General features: G+C 45.6%; 1 protein-coding gene across 1 annotated transcript in view; it reads right to left on the bottom strand.

Moving 5' to 3' along the window:
* SCARA5 (scavenger receptor class A member 5) overlaps positions 1 to 20,523 on the bottom strand; it is a 339,153-nt gene extending 318,630 nt beyond the window's left edge. The window contains exons 1-2 of the mRNA XM_069728448.1: positions 20,372 to 20,523; positions 4,989 to 5,119 (exon numbers count right to left, since the gene is read on the bottom strand). Of these exons, the coding sequence (XP_069584549.1) occupies positions 4,989 to 5,100 (112 nt within the window). The 5' untranslated portion in view covers positions 5,101 to 5,119; positions 20,372 to 20,523. The remainder of the gene's footprint in view (positions 1 to 4,988; positions 5,120 to 20,371) is intronic.
* Positions 20,524 to 21,120: the final 597 nt, after the last annotated feature.

The following is a 21,120-nucleotide window of genomic DNA, read 5'->3' as shown; positions in this document are numbered from 1 at the left end:
CAAGGCTGGATTTTAACCTTGGTGGTCTTGGGTAATTAGGATGGTATTACACTTCTCGGGGGCGAGTCAACAGGATGAAACTACACTCCTCAGGGGCAATTCAATAGGAAAGATATTTAACTCCTTTAGGGTGGAACTATACTCCTCAGGAGCGAGTCAACAGGATGGAATTTCACTCCTCAGGGGTGAGTCAATAGGAAGATATTTAACCCCTTTAGGGTGGAATTGCACTCCTCAGAGGCGAGTCAGTAGGAATATTTAACCCCTTTAGGGTGGAATTACACTCCTCAGGGGCGAGTCAACAGGAATGATATTTAACCCCTTTAGGATGTAACTACACTCCTCAGGGGCGAGTCAATAGAATGATATTTAACCCCTTTGGGATGGAATTACACTCCTCAGGGGCGAGTCAATAGAATGATATTTAACCCCTTTGGGATGGAATTACACTCCTCAGGGGCGAGTCAATAGAATGATATTTAACCCCTTTGGGATGGAATTACACTCCTCAGGGGTGAGTCAATAGGAATGATATTTAACCCCTTTGGGATGGAACTACACTCCTCGGGCGAGTCAATAGGAATGATATTTAACCCCTTTTCACAGCAGCAAAGTTTCATTTTTGTGCTTTATTTTTTTCCTCTCTTCTTCCAAAATCCGTAACTTTTATTTGCATCGCTGGATGAGTGCTTGTTGTTTTTTGTGAATGACACCTTTCACTTTACCATATAACGAACTGATAAAACATTACAATTTTGGGTAAAATGGTAAAAAAAAATGTAATCCTGCCATCATTGTTCATGTTTCATTGCAGCAATAACAAATTTATTGTATTTTTTTTTTGCATTTTATTGCTTTTTAAAAATTCCCCCTACATGATCCCACTTGATCCTTTTTTTGGAAGACTTTGTCCTTTTGGCGAGAGCTGGAGGTGTTGGTAAAAAAAATTAGAAAAGGTCCAGTCCTGGGCTGAGCCCTAATACAACAGTCACAGACGTTTTCCCGTGTTGGGGCTATGTACACTATCTTGGACAACTCCCTGCTAAATACAGTGCTCAGCTCTGCTGACATATGTAACTGCTCCGAGCCAATGCCAAAAATAAATTGGATTTACATGAAAACCTTCTGCCAACCTGAATACGGCAGAACATCTATCAAGCGGTGTTTTCTTCCTCGCTGTATTTTCTCGTGGACGCGAGGAGCGCGGTTGTGTCAGAGGAGCTAATGTAAAATAAATGACGCTATTAAATTATGTCTCTGCTCATACCCGGCGAAGCTGCGGATCCTGCACCGCCGTCTGTTTCCACTTACGCCGCCGGCAATGTCAGAGATGGAACACCCGGCCTGAGTTACCGCGGGCGATGTGTACGCTGCCGGTGTAAGGCATGGACCTCAACTACAAAGGGTGGGGAAGGAGATCTCACTGCCAGGCCCTGGCGTATTAAGGGGCCCCAGGGTGCAAAAGAAGACATCACATGCTGAAATGGATCCTCGAAGACCTTGATTTGGATGAGCATCTGTAACGCAGCACAGACATAGGACTTTGATGTGGTGGGGGATGTCCGGTTGGAAAAACAGAAGAAGATGGTAGAGACTGGTCGGCAATTGGAGGAGTTGAATTGCGGTCCACTTGGAAACCAGAGGCTCAGCGCAAGGAGGCTAATGAGGCAGAGTCAAAATAGTCCACAATGCAGAACAGTGGTATAGCAGAGCCCAGCATTGTAGCAGAGTTCAGTAATTCACAAGATGCACTGAGGTTATGTGGCCGAGTGACCGGAGTAGGTTACGAGACTCATTGAGGTGTTATAATGGAGCCCAGGAATGTAGACTGTGACATTATAGCAGAGCCCAGTGAGGTAGCAGAGGTGAGGAGACTCACTGCACAGCGATGTAGAAGATATCAGGAATATAGCAGGGATGAGTAAGACATGGTTTCTCACTTGGGTTGGTATGCTAAGACCAAGGAACATAACATCAGAGGTCTGCACCATAAGGAACAGAGAAGAAGAGGTAGCAGCGCCCAATGCTGAACTAAGACTTCAAGTTCGCCTTTCCTTAACCCCAAGGGCCCACATGCTTCTACAAGCCTCCACCTGAGTCTGTTTCAGCACTGGTTCTTTTTTATTTTGCTTGTTTTATCCTGAAACTGTAAGATTCTAAATGCATTTTTTCCTAAATGTATGCTCCTAGTGGGAAGGGCCTAAACAAGTCTGTGTGGCCAATAGGAAGCCTTCGGTATATCAGGGAAACTACACTGTGAGGATATTAGGACACAGTCTGTGTCACGCCGTATACGGCGATAAAGGGGCAGGACGACGTACTGGAACCCGCACCTGTCCCTGCCACTTTAAGGGGTCCTGGCTTACCCTTATCTCGGGGGTACCTATGAAGGTTAGGAGGCCCGAGCCGCCAGCGTATCCCTGTCTCCTGTGCTGGCCCTATAAGTGACCCCCTCTCCCCCCAAGGGAGATGGACTGCACCAGTGTACAAATATCACAATTAACAGGTAAACAGAAAAGGTAAAGGAAAACCACACTTAGCTTAATGCTGCAAGGCACAGCACAGCAGGAAGAAACACCAGATACGATGGACACAGCTGTAGAACAACAGTTCCCAGCAAGCTCCTTCTCCTGGTTTGGTCGCTGAAGAATGAACTAAGACCGACAGTCAGCTGATGAACCAGGTGACCTCTTAAAGGATGGAGGGAGTGGTCACCACAAACATCAGCTGACCCAGCAGCAATGCAATAACATCAGCGACCACCGGGGGAAAAAACTGCATTAACCCCCGATGACCAGAAAGGAAAAAAGGTCTTAAACTGAGGTAAACCAGGATCTGCCACAATCTAAAATTGGATCGTGACAGTCTGATGTACAGTAGCAGCGTACCTTGTTGGAGGCCCTCTGGGGTTACCATATCGTGCATTTGGGGGATGGAGGGAGTCAATGTAGGAGTATTATGCGTTAGGTGTGTGTGTGTGTGGGGGGGGGGGGTTAGATGTTACATCATACACGGAAAGGAATTTTAAAGGAATTCTCCAGCTTTAACCAACGCGCGCGCACACAAAAAATGATACGTGCCAACTGCAAAGTTTTGACCCCTTTTGGCCCAAAATACTGTAAATTTACCGAGACTGGATTAAAAAAAATGGCCAAGTAATGGCAAATTTGCAGTATTTTGTGCCAAAAAGGGTCAGAAATTCCATGAACCTCATCACTAAATTGGAGGATCTGGGAGGTCTCAAACGTTCCTAAATTTCCAACACCAATGGAAGGAAGCCACAGTAGCGCTAATGATGACGATGGACGAATGATAGACGAGGGTCCCTGAGGTCCACCCTAGGACATGCACATCAATATCACGGCGCAGAACAGAATTCACAAATAGCATTTTTTGAGTTTTTTTTAAAGGGGAAGTGCTTGAGTAAATGGTATAGTTGATGGATCAAGTGCCTGCTCGGGCTTGAACATTGAGTATTAATTTGGAGGCCTGCAAATAATATAAATAACTGTGGAATGAGGTCACTGGTGAGACGCAGGGTATAAATAGACGCCGTGGCAGACGCTGCTGGCTTCACTCATGTTTACACCAGACCAGCTCGCCCAGTTCCTGAACGGCCGCCGTGGGCGCTGCGATACATTCCCTCATACCAGCGGTGCAGTCGTCCAGGCCCGTGTGCATCCCGAGTACACAGCTCTTCTCTAGGTATCTAAGGGTTGAAGATTTCTTATTTTTGGCCCCAGCAGTAATTTTTACACTTTTTGTAGCCCGGAGTCGAGTACACGGCCTCCTTTATGTGAATTATTGCATAACTTTAACCAGATCCACATCAACATAATGACAGCCCTAGAAAGATAGCTCTGCGATGCAATCTGATGAGACGTGGGGATCGGCACCAGGGGGCCCAGTCCCTCATATCAACCACATGACGCAACTGGTAGAAATGGTATTAATAACTTATGGAGATCTGCACCTATCAGGTCACACAAAACAAGATGGAAAGGGGCCAACCTCAGGCGCTGCAGAAAAAAATATTTATGGGTCTTGATAAGTCTACAAGATATAATAACTGCTTTAAATAAAAAAATATATATATTTATGTGCAGTACCACTCCTGACCACATGGTGAGCTGTTGAGAATAAGTAATGCTGAATATAAAGCACTTCCATACAAAGGTGGTTGATTACTCTTAAGCTCCACCTAGTGGTGGTAGAAATATTTCCAAAATAAAATAATTATTATTTATGTGCAGTACCACTCCTGACCACACGGTGAGCTGTTGAGAATAAGTAATGCTGAATATAAAGCACTTCCATACAAAGGTGGTTGAATACTCTTAAGCTCCACCTAGTGGTGGTGGAAATATTTCCAGCAATAATTCGATTTTCTGCTCTGCAAGACATTTTGTTTTGCCTCTTCTACAATAACCACATGTAGAATAATCAATCCCATCACCAGCTAGTGCAGTGGAAAGGGCAAAATTATTTCCCATGGTGATGTATGGATCCATGGACTCATGGAGCCTTTGCTCGTTCCTGATGAAGGACCACCAGCAAGGCGCACCATTATACCTCCTAATTATAAGTTTGGATCAAACTCTGTCCTACATCCCTTACGTAACCCACCAAATGTCACATTACCAAATTGGTGAAATTTGTCAAATTAACTCTCTATAGAGTCACGTGATCTCGTTAACCCTGACTCCCTATGTTGAGAAGTGAGGCCTGGCTGGCCCTCGGTCTTAGACAATGAGCATCTGAAATTCTGTAAGTGGATACATTTTATGTACAATAATGTGGAATATATTAATTATATGAAAATTAAGAAAATAAAACATGCTTCCCTAAGAGAACCCCTATTTAGAGCCATTAACAGAACTACACGTACAAGTGAAATGGACATCCATAAAATTCCCCTTGGAGGTCTTTATCTGGTCTAGGGGGTCATCACTGGATCAACCACTTTTTGGAGGATGGTCAGTACTTACATCCTTCACATAGATTCATCTTTGACAAATTTTTCCCGTCGAAAGATTCCTCGAATATTGAGCCATTTTCTTTTTCATCAAATGTATGCAGGTACATGGCTTTATTGTCCATGATGGCTCCTTAACGCTACCTAGAATGGAAGAGGGAAATAGATTAGACATTCCTGCACGATGATCCTGTACGATAACCTCACATCTAAAGACCACCAGAGGAACAGACAATGAACTACATGACATGCTTAAGGAGAAAGAAACATTTCGGCCATTGGCCAACGTTAACGATACATCAACGGACTGGTCAAAAAAACTCCACCGGCAAAACTTCAAAATAGTGGACCTCCATGGAAATTTGTGATGTTTTTATGGGCCATGCTGAATCTTCTACTACGTCCAAGCGTTGACTTACGATATGGTAACTGTGGTGAAATATGTGTATATATATCTATATGTGTGTAGGGACATATGTCTAGGGTTATATGTGTGACTAGTGATAATGTAGCATCTGTCCTGAAAGCAAGTCGCACCTAGGTGTTAATAGGTACTTCCGTGGGACTAGTAAGACCTCTGTCTCCAAATCTCACCAGGAGGTCTGGCTAAGGCCAAGAACAAAGGAACCCTTGACACCTCTGAGTGCTTGGAGGGGAGATGCTAACTGCAGCTTGAGGGTTAGCTATTCCTGGGAACCCTTTCACAAGTGTCTCCAGAGGAAAATATATATTCATTAGTAGAGCGGCCGTGCCCAATCAAACAGACCGCAATTATGATATTGGCCTGAGGGGCCGGTCTAGAAACCTGACCTCAGACCAAAGTTATAAATTTAGGCTGCAGACAGAGAATTGTGTTCACATGTGAGGGCAGCCTGAGAAGCTGATGTGTTCCAACTCCATTCACCCCCCCCCCCCCTCAGGGAGGAGAAAGCAAACTACCAGTTAGATTATTTCTGTAAGTTTTCTCCTGTTTATTTTGACACTGTTTGCATAAGTTGTATGTCTTCTTATTATCATATTTTTATACCTTTTTCTTATTGTAAGCATTGAACCTTTTGCTATTAAAGTATAAAACTTTAATAAGTTGAACCTTGAATGATCTAAAGAATCCATAGCCTAAAGTGTGTGAGCCTTATGAGTAATAAACATATTTTTATTAGTATTATTATTAGTCCGGGACTCATCGCCTGTGTATTCGATGAGTGGTGGCAGCGCGTATGAGCGGGTGTGTGGCCTGGGTCAGTGTGTGATTTATGCTCCCATTACAGCATAGGACAGAGGTTGAATGCTGGACTGAGAGAGAGGAGCTAGATTAACCCTTGCAGGCACAACCCCAAGTCACGTGTGAGAGCAGGCACATGACGAATTAGTAACGCCACGGAAAAGGGATCTGTGACAGTAACATTCAAGCCGTGCCACTTTTGTATCCGTTGATCTGTAATCCTCTGGAGTTTCCAATATATATATATTTTTGCCTCCTTCGCCCCATGTGTTGAGGGAAAAATGGAAATCGATGGCTCAAACCATCATCAAAATCAAGTACTGATAAGTTCTCACCACAGCCCAAGGTCCACACTGTGGAGATGACCCATGTTAAGGTTATAGACTGAAGAACTTTAGGATCAAGAGCTCAACCACCATCTGAAGACTTCTTCATGTCCACTCGCGAGTCAGTGTGATGGAAGGTAAGAATTTGACTAGTCCTAGGCTGTTCTCATATCTTTGTCAAATTAAAGATTTTGTAAGCTATCCGAAAGGTACGTAACCTAATTAATCTTGACATGGCTATGCTTATACTCGCACACAAAGCAGGGATGTGCACACATTCGCAAACCCCAGTGAAGTCACAAGCTGTCATTTCTTCTTACAGTGCGCTAAGATTAGGAAAGAAACCGGTGATTTGTGCCAGAAATAAACCCAACAATGCTGTTTTGTCAGAATTTAGAAAATGGTGTTTAAAAAATTGGAAAATTCTGATGTTTTCACTGCTTTATTTTTGGATTAGCTAAAATAACAGCAACATTTAAAAATAAAAACAGCAACTATGGAAATCCACGGTATTTTTTAAATTTAATCAATGGAGAACATATCTCATGTGGGTAGTGAAATATCATGAACATCTTCATGATGGGGATGGGGTAGATTGTAATGGAAACAGTAATTATACACTCAAAAAATGTAATGAAAGAATAATAAATACAGAGTATATAGTATTATATTGTAGTTTTATTAGTTTTATAGTAGATATAATCTTGTACATGAGTAAGTATTATAGTAGTTATATTCTTGTACATAGGGGCAGTATTATAGTAGTTATATTCTTGTACATAGGAGCAGCATTATAGTAGTTATATTCTTGTACATAGGAGCAGCATTATAGTAGTTATATTCTTGTATATAGGGAGCAGTATTATAGTAGTTATATTCTTGTACATAGGGGCAGTATTATAGTAGTTATATTCTTATACATAGGAGCAGTATTATAGTAGTTATATTCTTGTACATAGGGGCAGCATTATAGTAGTTATATTCTTGTATATAGGGAGCAGTATTATAGTAGTTATATTCTTGTACATAGGGGCAGTATTATAGTAGTTATATTCTTGTACATAGGGGGCAGTATTATAGTAGTTATATTCTTGCACATAGGAGCAGCATTATAGTAGTTATATTCTTGTACATAGAAGCAGTATTATAGTAGTTATATTCTTGTACATAGGAGCAGTATTATAGTAGTTATATTCTTGTACATAGGGGGCAGTATTATAGTAGTTATATTCTTGTACATAGGAGCAGTATTATAGTAGTTATATTCTTGTACATAGGAGCAGTATTATAGTAGTTATATTCTTGTACATAGGAGCAGTATTATAGTAGTTATATTATTGTACACAGGGACAGTATTATAGTAGTTATATTCTTTTAAATAGAGGGCAGTATTATAGTAGTTATATTCTTGTACATAGGAGCAGTATTATAGTAGTTATATTCTTGTACATAGGAGCAGTATTATAGTAGTTATATTATTGTACACAGGGACAGTATTATAGTAGTTATATTCTTTTAAATAGAGGGCAGTATTATAGTAGTTATATTCTTGTATATAGGGGCAGTATTATAGTAGTTATATTCTTGTACATAGGAGCAGTATTACAGTAGTTATATTCTTGTACATAGGGAGCAGTATTATGGTAGTTATTTTCTTTTATCTATGAGGCAGTATTATATTACTTTCATGGTTGCACCTTACATAGGCATTATTTTTATATCCATTTTTGAACCATAGACTGATTTGTGCCCAGTCCATAGTGGCTTTATGATGTCATCACAAACTTTTGTAACTCGATCCTTTTATTACGAATTGTTTACTTTTGCTGATATTTCTTGCTGCTTTAAACCCTATAAATTGAGTTTTTCTTATTATATTGTTACGGAGAACGGATGAGAAGAGAACATTATACTCGACGTCGTGTAAACAGAACAAAGAGCGGACGTTGTTTGTTTAAAGATCGAAATTCAATTTTCTCCCATTTCTAAATCTGTTTTTTTTCAGCTGTTCCAAAGTCAGCGGTAAGAAAAATCTGGACGAAAGCCGGGGCCCTAAGGCAGTAGAGGGCCCCTAGCGGTCTGGGTTGTACAGGAAGGCCATGGTGGTCCCTGTGCTAGTGATAATGTCTCTCTGTCCTCAGATACTTTGCTTTCGATGTGGTGTAAACATGAAGTAACGGGTCATCACTGCGGTGCCGGCCTCGAGAACATAGAGAAGGCGCAGAGAAGGAGAGGAACCTGAGGGTGAGGTGGGGCGCTATGGGCTGAACACATTGAACTAGGCCCCTAGTGGTGATGTCATTGGGCCCCACCAGTTGCCATGGCACCTGTAGAAGTGGCTTATGATGTCGTTAATCTAGACCGGTAGCTATGCGAACTGTAGAACATGAGCAGTGAGACACTTCTGCATTATCCATAGCCGAAAGTATGAGCAGACCCTACAAGTACAATGGTTTGCAAAAATATCCATCTCCCACACCCCCCTTGGCATTTTTTTTGTTTCGCTGCCTCACAACCTGGAGTTTCATCGCTAATATTTTTTAGCTTTTGCATCAGTTCACGTAAACAACATTCCTACAACCGTGAACATTCGGGTTTCGTTTTATTGTAAGGCAAACAACAAATAGGACAAAATTACTAAAAAGGTCTGTGTGCATAACTATTCACCCCCTAAAGTCATTACTTTGTAGAGCCTCCTTTTTGCAGCAATTACTGCTACAAATAGCTTTGAATAAGTCTCTATGAGAGTTCCACATTTTGCTGGGATTTTTGCCCGTTCCTCAAGGTAAAACTGCTCCAGCTCCATCAAGTTAGATGTTTCCTCTGGTGAACATCGATCTTCAATTCTGACCACAGATTCTCCATTGGATTAAGGTCTCTCTCCAGAACATTTACAAGTTTCGCCTTAAACTCCTCAAGTGTGACTTTAGCAGTATGCTTTGGATCATTGTCTTGATGGAACATGAACCTCAGTCCCAGTCTCAAGTCACTGACAAACTGAAACAGGTTTTGCTCAAGAATATCTCTGTATTCCGCACCATCCAGCTTTGCTTTGACTCCGACCATTTTCAATGTCCCTGCTGCTGAATAACATCCCCACAGCATGATGCTGCCACCACCATGTTTCTCTGTGGGGATGATTTTCTTCTCATTTTGAGATGTAAGTCTCTCAAAATGAGACTTACAATTTTTGGGTGTAAGTAAAGGTTTTTTTCTGCCCACTCTTCTATAAAGGCCAACACTATGGAGTATACGGCTTATTGTAATCCTATGGACATAAATTCCAATCTCTGCCTGGGAACTCTGCAGATATTTCAGAGTTCTCTTTGGTCTCTGTGCTGCCTCTCTGATTAATGCCCTATTTGCCTGGGGTGATAGTTTTGGTGGGTGCCCTCTCTTGGCAGGTTTGTTGTGGTACCATGTTCTTTCCATTTGATGATAATGGATTTGATGGTGCATCGGGGAATCATCAGAGACTGGGATATTTCTTTATAACCCCATCTTGACTTGTACTTCTCAACAACTTTGTCCCTGACTTGTTTAGAGATCTCCATGGTCTTCATGGTGTTTGGAGATCTCCTTGGTCTTCATGGTGTTGTTTGGAGATCTCCTTGGTCTTCATAGTGTTGTTTGGAGATCTCCTTGGTCTTCATGGTGTTGTTTGGAGATCTCCTTGGTCTTTATGGTGTTGTATGGAGATCTCCTTGGTCTTCATGGTGGAGTTTGGAGATCTCCTTGCTCATCATGGTGTTGTTTGGAGCTTTCCTTAGTCTTCATGGTGTTGCTTGGAGATCTCCTTGGTTTTCATGGTTTTTGGAGATCTCCTTGATCCTCATGGTGTTGTTTGGAGATCTCCTTGGTCTTCATGGTGTTGTTTGAAGATCTCCTTGGTCTTCATAGTGGAGTTTGGAGATCTCCTTGCTCATCATGGTGTTTGGAGCTGTCCTTAGTCTTCATGGTGTTCTTTGGAGATCTCCTTAGTTTTCATGGTGGAGTTTGGTTAGTGGTGTTGCCGCCTCTGTGGTCTTCAGAAAAGGTAAAGTGTATATACTGACAGACATGTGACACTTAGATTGTACACAGGGGGACATCCTGTCACTAACCATGGGACTTATGAAGGGAATTGCTTGCACCAGAAAATTTTAGGGGCATTATCCCAAAAGGGGTTAAAACATATGCACATGACAATTTTTAGTTCTTTGATCCCAGAAATGTAATTTATGCCTATATTTTCTCACTTCACTTCACCAACTTAGAATATTTAATCCTGATGCATCTCAGACAAATCAGATCGCAAAAATATTTACACAGGTTGTAATGTAACAACACATAGGTAAAAAGCCAAAGGGGAAAATACTTTCACAAGTTACAGTAAGTATGTCATAAATAAGCCAAAATAAAGGAAATGAGATAGAAATTCCAGAAAATTCCTCGGACACCACGAAAAATATGAATCTGTGAGATATTCCAGCTGAGAAGCTCCCAGACGAGGACACGGCCATTATCATGTTATAACAGCTGAACTGATGGATAAAGTGATGAGGAAATTAATGAAAATCAATATGGAGGAGAAAGAGCGGCTGACCCCGAGGCCGGGGCGTCACAGAGACAGCGATGCCGACCCCAACTAATGTGAGACATAGATGACGCGTAATCCTCTACCAGATCAGGAACAGGATCTCCATAGTGTAAGACTGACCGAAAATCAATGTACAGGAAGAGTCCTAAAGGGACGAGCAACCCACCTGTGAGCGCCCCCCGGAGCCTGTACCCCGAGTGTCAGTGTCATTATCCTGCACCCCGAGTGTCATTATCCTGCACCCCGAGTGTCATTATCCTGCACCCCGAGTGTCATTATCCTGCACCCCGAGTGTCATTATCCTGCACCCCGAGTGTCATTATCCTGCACCCCGAGTGTCATTATCCTGCACCCCGAGTGTCATTATCCTGCACCCCGAGTGTCATTATCCTGCACCCCGAGTGTCATTATCCTGCACCCCGAGTGTCATTATCCTGCACCCCGAGTGTCAGTGTCATTATCCTGTACCCGAGTGTCAGTGTCAGTATCCTGTACCCCCAGTGTCAGTGCCATTATCCTGTACCCCGAGTGTCAGTGTCATTATCCTGTACCCCGAGTGTCAGTGTCATTATCCTGTACCCCGAGTGTCAGCATCATCATCCTGTACCCCGAGTATCAGTGTCATTATCCTGTACCCCGAGTGTCATTATCCTGTACCCGAGTGTCATTATCCTGCACCCCGAGTGTCATTATCCTGCACCCCGAGTGTCATTATCCTGCACCCCGAGTGTCAGTGTCATTATCCTGTACCCCCAGTGTCAGTGTCAGTATCCTGTACCCCCAGTGTCATTATCCTGTACCCGAGTGTCAGTGTCAGTATCCTGTACCCGAGTGTCAGTGTCATTATCCTGTACCCCGAGTGTCAGTGTCATTATCCTGCACCCCGAGTGTCATTATCCTGCACCCCGAGTGTCATTATCCTGCACCCCGAGTGTCATTATCCTGCACCCCGAGTGTCATTATCCTGCACCCCGAGTGTCATTATCCTGCACCCCGAGTGTCATTATCCTGCACCCCGAGTGTCATTATCCTGCACCCCGAGTGTCAGTGTCATTATCCTGTACCCCCAGTGTCAGTGTCAGTATCCTGTACCCCCAGTGTCATTATCCTGTACCCGAGTGTCAGTGTCATTATCCTGTACCCCGAGTGTCAGTGTCATTATCCTGCACCCCGAGTGTCATTATCCTGCACCCCGAGTGTCATTATCCTGCACCCCGAGTGTCATTATCCTGCACCCCGAGTGTCATTATCCTGCACCCCGAGTGTCATTATCCTGCACCCCGAGTGTCATTATCCTGTACCCCGAGTGTCAGTGTCATTATCCTGTACCCCCAGTGTCAGTGTCATTATCCTGTACCCCCAGTGTCAGTGTCAGTATCCTGTACCCCCAGTGTCATTATCCTGTACCCGAGTGTCAGTGTCATTATCCTGTACCCCGAGTGTCAGTGTCATTATCCTGCACCCCGAGTGTCAGTGTCATTATCCTGTACCCCGAGTGTCAGTGTCATTATCCTGCACCCCGAGTGTCAGCGTCATCATCCTGTACCCCCAGTGTCAGTGTCATTATCCTGTACCCCCAGTGTCATTATCCTGTACCCCCAGTGTCAGTGTCATTATCCTGTACCCCGAGTGTCATTATCCTGTACCCCCAGTGTCAGTGTCATTATCCTGTACCCCGAATGTCAGTATCCTGTACCCCCAGTGTCAGTGTCATTATCCTGTATCCCAGTGTCAGTGTCATTATCCTGTACCCCAGTGTCAGTGTCATTATCCTGTACCCCCAGTGTCAGTGTCATTATCCTGTACCCCGAGTGTCAGTGTCATTATCCTGTACCCCAGTGTCAGTGTCATTATCCTGTACCCCCAGTGTCAGTGTCATTATCCTGTACCCCCAGTGTCATTATCCTGTACCCCCAGTGTCAGTGTCATTATCCTGTACCCCGAGTGTCAGTATCCTGTACCCCCAGTGTCAGTGTCATTATCCTGTATCCCAGTGTCAGTGTCATTATCCTGTACCCCGAGTGTCAGTGTCATTATCCTGTACCCCGAGTGTCAGCGTCATTATCCTGTACCCCGAGTGTCAGTGTCATTATCCTGTACCCCGAGTGTCAGTGTCATTATCCTGTACCCCCAGTGTCAGTGTCATTATCCTGTACCCCCAGTGTCAGTGTCATTATCCTGTACCCCCAGTGTCATTATCCTGTACCCCCAGTGTCAGTGTCATTATCCTGTATCCCAGTGTCAGTGTCATTATCCTTATCCTGTACCCCGAGTGTCAGCGTCATTATCCTGTACCCCGAGTGTCAGCGTCATTATCCTGTACCCCGAGAGTCAGTGTCATTATCCTGTACCCCGAGAGTCAGTGTCATTATCCTGTACCCCCAGTGTCAGCGTCATTATCCTGTACCCCGAGTGTCAGCGTCATTATCCTGTACCCCGAGTGTCAGCGTCATTATCCTGTACCCCGAGAGTCAGTGTCATTATCCTGTACCCCGAGTGTCAGCGTCATTATCCTGTACCCCCAGTGTCATTATCCTGTACCCCCAGTGTCATTATCCTGTACCCCCAGTGTCATTATCCTGTATCCCAGTGTCAGTGTCATTATCCTTATCCTGTACCCCGAGTGTCAGTGTCATTATCCTGTACCCCGAGTGTCAGCGTCATTATCCTGTACCCCGAGTGTCAGCGTCATTATCCTGTACCCCGAGAGTCAGTGTCATTATCCTGTACCCCGAGAGTCAGTGTCATTATCCTGTACCCCGAGAGTCAGTGTCATTATCCTGTACCCCGAGTGTCAGTGTCATTATCCTGTACCCCAGTGTCATTATCCTGTACCCCGAGTGTCAGTGTCATTATCCTGTACCCCGAGTGTCAGTGTCACTATCCTGTACCCCGAGTGTCAGTGTCATTATCCTGTACCCCGAGTGTCAGTGTCATTATCCTGTACCCCGAGTGTCAGTGTCACTATCCTGTACCCCGAGTGTCAGTGTCATTATCCTGTACCCCCAGTGTCAGTGTCACTATCCTGTACCCCGAGTGTCAGTGTCATTATCCTGTACCCCCAGTGTCAGTGTCATTAACCTGTACTCCGAGTGTCAGTGTCATTATCCTGTACCCCAGTGTCATTATCCTGTACCCCGAGTGTCAGTGTCATTATCCTGTACCCCAGTGTCATTATCCTGTACCCCGAGTGTCAGTGTCATTATCCTGTACCCCGAGTGTCAGTGTCATTATCCTGTACCCCGAGTGTCAGTGTCATTATCCTGTACCCCCAGTGTCAGTGTCATTATCCTGTACCCCCAGTGTCAGTGTCATTATCCTGTACCCCCAGTGTCAGTGTCACTATCCTGTACCCCGAGTGTCATTATCCTGTACCCCCAGTGTCATTAACCTGTACTCCGAGTGTCAGTGTCATTATCCTGTACCCCAGTGTCATTATCCTGTACCCCCAGTGTCAGTGTCACTATCCTGTACCCCGAGTGTCAGTGTCATTATCCTGTACCCCGAGTGTCAGTGTCATTATCCTGTACCCCCAGTGTCAGTGTCATTAACCTGTACCCCGAGTGTCAGTGTCATTATCCTGTACCCCGAGTGTCAGTGTCATTATCCTGTACCCCGAGTGTCAGTGTCATTATCCTGTACCCCCAGTGTCAGTGTCATTATCCTGTACCCCGAGTGTCAGTGTCATTATCCTGTACCCCGAGTGTCAGTGTCATTATCCTGTACCCCGAGTGTCAGTGTCATTATCCTGTACCCCGAGTGTCAGTGTCATTATCCTGTACCCCGAGTGTCAGTGTCATTAACCTGTACCCCGAGTGTCAGTGTCATTATCCTGTACCCCGAGTGTCAGTGTCATTATCCTGTACCCCGAGTGTCAGTGTCATTATCCTGTACCCCGAGTGTCAGTGTCATTATCCTGTACCCCGAGTGTCAGTGTCATTATCCTGTACCCCGAGTGTCAGTGTCATTATCCTGTACCCCCAGTGTCAGTGTCATTATCCTGTACCCCGAGTGTCAGTGTCATTATCCTGTACCCCGAGTGTCAGTGTCATTATCCTGTACCCCGAGTGTCAGTGTCATTATCCTGTACCCCGAGTGTCAGTGTCATTATCCTGTACCCCCAGTGTCAGTGTCATTAACCTGTACTCCGAGTGTTAGTGTCATTATCCTGTACCCCCAGTGTCAGTGTCATTATCCTGCACCCCGAGTGTCAGTGTCATTATCCTGTACCCCGAGTGTCGGTGTCATTATCCTGTACCCCCAGTGTCAGCGTCATTATCCTGTACCCCGAGTGTCAGCGTCATTATCCTGTACCCCGAGTGTCAGTGTCACTATCCTGTACCCCGAGTGTCAGTGTCATTATCCTGTACCCGAGTGTCAGTGCCATTATCCTGTACCCCGAGTGTCAGTGTCATTATCCTGTACCCCAACTGTCAGTGTCACTATCCTGTGTACCCCCAGTGTCATTATCCTGTACCCCCAGTGTCATTATCCTGTACCCGAGTGTCAGTGTCATTATCCTGTACCCCAGTGTCAGTGTCATTATCCTGTACCCCGAGTGTCAGTGTCATCATCCTGCACCCCGAGTGTCAGTGTCATTATCCTGTACCCCGAGTGTCAGTGTCATTATCCTGTACCCCCAGTGTCATTATCCCGTACCCCGAGTGTCAGTGTCATTATCCTGTACCCCGAGTGTCAGTGTCATTATCCTGTACCCCAACTGTCAGTGTCACTATCCTGTACCCCCAGTGTCATTATCCTGTACCCCCAGTGTCATTATCCCGTACCCCGAGTGTCAGTGTCATTATCCTGTACCCCGAGTGTCAGTGTCATTATCCTGTACCCCAACTGTCAGTGTCATTATCCTGTACCCCCAGTGTCATTATCCTGTACCCCCAGTGTCAGTGTCATTATCCTGTACCCCGAGTGTCAGCGTCATTATCCCGTACCCCGAGTGTCAGTGTCATTATCCTGTACCCCGAGTGTCAGTGTCATTATCCTGTACCCCAACTGTCAGTGTCACTATCCTGTACCCCCAGTGTCATTATCCTGTACCCCGAGTGTCAGTGTCATTATCCTGTACCCCGAGTGTCAGTGTCATTATCCTGTACCCCCAGTGTCAGTGTCATTATCCTGTACCCCGAGTGTCAGCGTCATTATCCCGTACCCCGAGTGTCAGTGTCATTATCCTGTACCCCCAGTGTCAGTGTCATTATCCTGTACCCCGAGTGTCAGTGTCATTATCCTGTACCCCAACTGTCAGTGTCACTATCCTGTACCCCCAGTGTCATTATCCTGTACCCCGAGTGTCAGTGTCATTATCCTGTACCCCGAGTGTCAGTGTCATTATCCTGTACCCCCAGTGTCAGTGTCATTATCCTGTACCCCAACTGTCAGTGTCACTATCCTGTACCCCCAGTGTCATTATCCTGTACCCCCAGTGTCATTATCCCGTACCCCCAGTGTCAGTGTCATTATCCTGTACCCCGAGTGTCAGTGTCACTATCCTGTACCCCCAGTGTCATTATCCTGTACCCCCAGTGTCATTATCCTGTACCCCCAGTGTCATTATCCTGTACCCCGAGTGTCAGTGTCACTATCCTGTACCCCGAGTGTCAGTGTCATTATCCTGTACCCCGAGTGTCAGTGTCATTATCCTGTACCCCGAGAGTCAGTGTCATTATCCTGTACCCCCAGTGTCAGTGTCATTATCCTGTACCCCGAGTGTCATTATCCTGTACCCCGAGTGTCAGTATCATTATCCTGTACCCCGAGTGTCAGCATCATTATCCTGTACCCCGAGTGTCAGTGTCATTATCCTGTACCCCGAGTGTCAGTATCATTATCCTGTATCCCGAGTGTCAGTGTCATTATCCTGTACCCCGAGTGTCAGTGTCATTATCCTGTACCCCGAGTGTCAGTGTCATTATCCTGTACCCCAGTGTCATTATCCTGTACCCCGAGTGTCAGTGTCATTATCCTGTACCCCAACTGTCAGTGTCACTATCCTGTGTACCCCCAGTGTCATTATCCTGTACCCCCAGTGTCATTATCCTGTACCCGAGTGTCAGTGTCATTATCCTGTACCCCAGTGTCAGTGTCATTATCCTGTACCCCGAGTGTCAGTGTCATCATCCTGCACCCCGAGTGTCAGTGTCATTATCCTGTACCCCGAGTGTCAGTGTCATTATCCTGTACCCCGAGTGTCAGTGTCATTATCCTGTACCCCAACTGTCAGTGTCACTATCCTGTACCCCCAGTGTCATTATCCTGTACCCCCAGTGTCATTATCCTGTACCCCCAGTGTCAGTGTCATTATCCTGTACCCCGAGTGTCAGCGTCATTATCCCGTACCCCGAGTGTCAGTGTCATTATCCTGTACCCCCAGTGTCAGTGTCATTATCCTGTACCCCGAGTGTCAGTGTCATTATCCTGTACCCCAACTGTCAGTGTCACTATCCTGTACCCCCAGTGTCAGTGCCATTATCCTGTACCCCCAGTGTCATTATCCTGTACCCCCAGTGTCAGTGTCATTATCCTGTACCCCGAGTGTCAGCGTCATTATCCCGTACCCCGAGTGTCAGTGTCATTATCCTGTACCCCCAGTGTCAGTGTCATTATCCTGTACCCCGAGTGTCAGTGTCATTATCCTGTACCCCAACTGTCAGTGTCACTATCCTGTACCCCCAGTGTCATTATCCCGTACCCCCAGTGTCAGTGTCATTATCCTGTACCCCGAGTGTCAGTGTCATTATCCTGTACCCCAACTGTCAGTGTCACTATCCTGTACCCCCAGTGTCATTATCCTGTACCCCCAGTGTCATTATCCTGTACCCCCAGTGTCAGTGTCATTATCCTGTACCCCGAGTGTCAGCGTCATTATCCCGTACCCCGAGTGTCAGTGTCATTATCCTGTACCCCCAGTGTCAGTGTCATTATCCTGTACCCCGAGTGTCAGTGTCATTATCCTGTACCCCAACTGTCAGTGTCACTATCCTGTACCCCCAGTGTCATTATCCTGTACCCCGAGTGTCAGTGTCATTATCCTGTACCCCGAGTGTCAGTGTCATTATCCTGTACCCCCAGTGTCAGTGTCATTATCCTGTACCCCAACTGTCAGTGTCACTATCCTGTACCCCCAGTGTCATTATCCTGTACCCCCAGTGTCATTATCCCGTACCCCCAGTGTCAGTGTCATTATCCTGTACCCCGAGTGTCAGTGTCATTATCCTGTACCCCAACTGTCAGTGTCACTATCCTGTACCCCCAGTGTCATTATCCTGTACCCCCAGTGTCATTATCCTGTACCCCCAGTGTCATTATCCTGTACCCCGAGTGTCAGTGTCACTATCCTGTACCCCGAGTGTCAGTGTCATTATCCTGTACCCCGAGTGTCAGTGTCATTATCCTGTACCCCGAGAGTCAGTGTCATTATCCTGTACCCCCAGTGTCAGTGTCATTATCCTGTACCCCGAGTGTCATTATCCTGTACCCCGAGTGTCAGTATCATTATCCTGTACCCCGAGTGTCAGTGTCATTATCCTGTACCCCAGTGTCATTATCCTGTACCCCGAGTGTCAGTGTCATTATCCTGTACCCCAGTGTCAGTGTCATTATCCTGTACCCCAGTGTCATTATCCTGTACCCCGAGTGACAGTGTCATTATCCTGTACCCCGAGTGTCAGCATCATTATCCTGTACCCCGAGTGTCAGTGTCATTATCCTGTACCCCAGTGTCATTATCCTGTACCCCGAGTGTCAGTGTCATTATCCTGTACCCCAGTGTCAGTGTCATTATCCTGTACCCCAGTGTCATTATCCTGTACCCCGAGTGTCAGTGTCATTATCCTGTACCCCCAGTGTCATTATCCTGTACCCCGAGTGTCAGTGTCATTATCCTGTACCCCGAGTGTCAGTGTCATTATCCTGTACCCCCAGTGTCAGTGTCATTATCCTGTACCCCGAGTGTCAGTGTCATTATCCTGTACCCCAACTGTCAGTGTCACTATCCTGTACCCCCAGTGTCATTATCCTGTACCCCCAGTGTCAGTGTCATTATCCTGTACCCGAGTATCAGTGTCATTATCCTGTACCCCGAGTGTCAGCGTCATTATCCTGTACCCCGAGTGTCAGCGTCATTATCCTGTACCCCGAGTGTCAGCGTCATTATCCTGTACCCCGAGTGTCAGTGTCATTATCCTGTACCCCGAGTGTCAGTGTCATTATCCTGTACCCCGAGTGTCAGTGTCATTATCCTGTACCCCGAGTGTCATTATCCTGTACCCCGAGTGTCATTATCCTGTACCCCGAGTGTCAGTGTCATTATCCTGTACCCCGAGTGTCAGTGTCATTATCCTGTACCCCGAGTGTCAGTGTCATTATCCTGTACCCCGAGTGTCATTATCCTGTACCCCGAGTGTCATTATCCTGTACCCCGAGTGTCAGCGTCATTATCCTGTACCCCGAGTGTCAGCGTCATTATCCTGTACCCCGAGTGTCAGCGTCATTATCCTGTACCCCGAGTGTCAGTGTCATTATCCTGTACCCCGAGTGTCAGTGTCATTATCCTGTACCCCGAGTGTCAGTGTCATTATCCTGTACCCCGAGTGTCATTATCCTGTACCCCGAGTTTCATTATCCTGTACCCCGAGTGTCAGTGTCATTATCCTGTACCCCGAGTGTCAGTGTCATTATCCTGTACCCCGAGTGTCAGTGTCATTATCCTGTACCCCGAGTGTCATTATCCTGTACCCCGAGTGTCATTATCCTGTACCCCGAGTGTCATTATCCTGTACCCCGAGTGTCATTATCCTGTACCCCGAGTGTCATTATCCTGTACCCCGAGTGTCATTATCCTGTACCCCGAGTGTCAGTGTCATTATTCTCTCTGATCTAACTTTCTTATTATTATCTGCTTTCTGGACTGATACATTGTAACAAACCCCCAGCTGCGAGGAATATTAGCTACATCCAGGTTTTGTATGTAAATCACAATGTCTTTATTCACTGACAGCAGCAGAAGTATTGAAAATGATAATGAAAAATGAAAGTGTAATATCTGTTAGAAAGTTACAGAATATTTCATGTATGGATGATAAAGATTGCTATAAATGTGGAGGAGCCTCATTATGTTCTGGGTGATGGAGGCGAGGTCAGCTGTATGGAGCGCAGCTCTGGAGCCGGCACCTGCTGCACATGATGACAGCTGGCATTCCGGCAGCCATAGATCCCCATCATCCACGCCCAGGCCCACCGCATGCATCGCTCACCTGCGCGGCCAGATGTGCTCCAGGTCCCTGCTCCCTGTCTTTTATGGGGTCCCAGGCTGCAGTCCGGGGGGCCGGTGATCCTCTGCTGATGCCTTTACTGTAATCTTCTCTGCAACTCTTCCCACAAACTTTCTGACTGCTGGAATTTGTAAGAAGTTGAGTTTTGCGGTCACCTTGTTTTGCAGAAGGGTGAAAAAAAGGGGGATTATTTCTTATTTGACAGATCGCACAATGAAACCTCCCCTTAAACAAAAAAAAAAAAAGAAAATAGAAAAAGCTTGTATTGATGAGTCCTTAAAATGTGCAGATCCAGAAATCATATGTTCAACTTCAGAGCAAAGTTCATGGAGAACTGTCCCATCTGCCCAGGAGGACACTGCCCTCTAGTGGAACTTTTCTATCACAGCAACGAAAGTTTGAAGTAAAGTCAGGTGTAAAGAGACAGTAAGCTCACGGCTTCATTTCTTGGTCTCCATCAGACCACTGAAGGGCCCATGTTATTTGGCTCAGACATTACCAGAAGTTTCTGTACATCCTGTCACCTTCTCGATGTGGGCCATAGATTCCAGACCGACCATTAGTCTGCTGAAAGATGCACTGGTAAAGGCTAGCAAGATGTAATGCTCTGCGTGTCCTGACCCCTTTCTATCATAGCTGTGATACTCTGCGTGTCCTGACCCCTTTCTATCATAGATGTGATGCTCTGCATGCCCTGACAGCTTTCTATCATAGCAGTAATGCTCTGTATG

Source organism: Ranitomeya imitator, chromosome 5 (assembly GCF_032444005.1).
Source record: "Ranitomeya imitator isolate aRanImi1 chromosome 5, aRanImi1.pri, whole genome shotgun sequence".
NCBI classification, from domain to species: Eukaryota; Metazoa; Chordata; class Amphibia; order Anura; family Dendrobatidae; genus Ranitomeya; species Ranitomeya imitator.
Note: the sequence above shows the minus strand (reverse complement) of the source record. Positions and strands in the feature narration are given on the sequence as shown.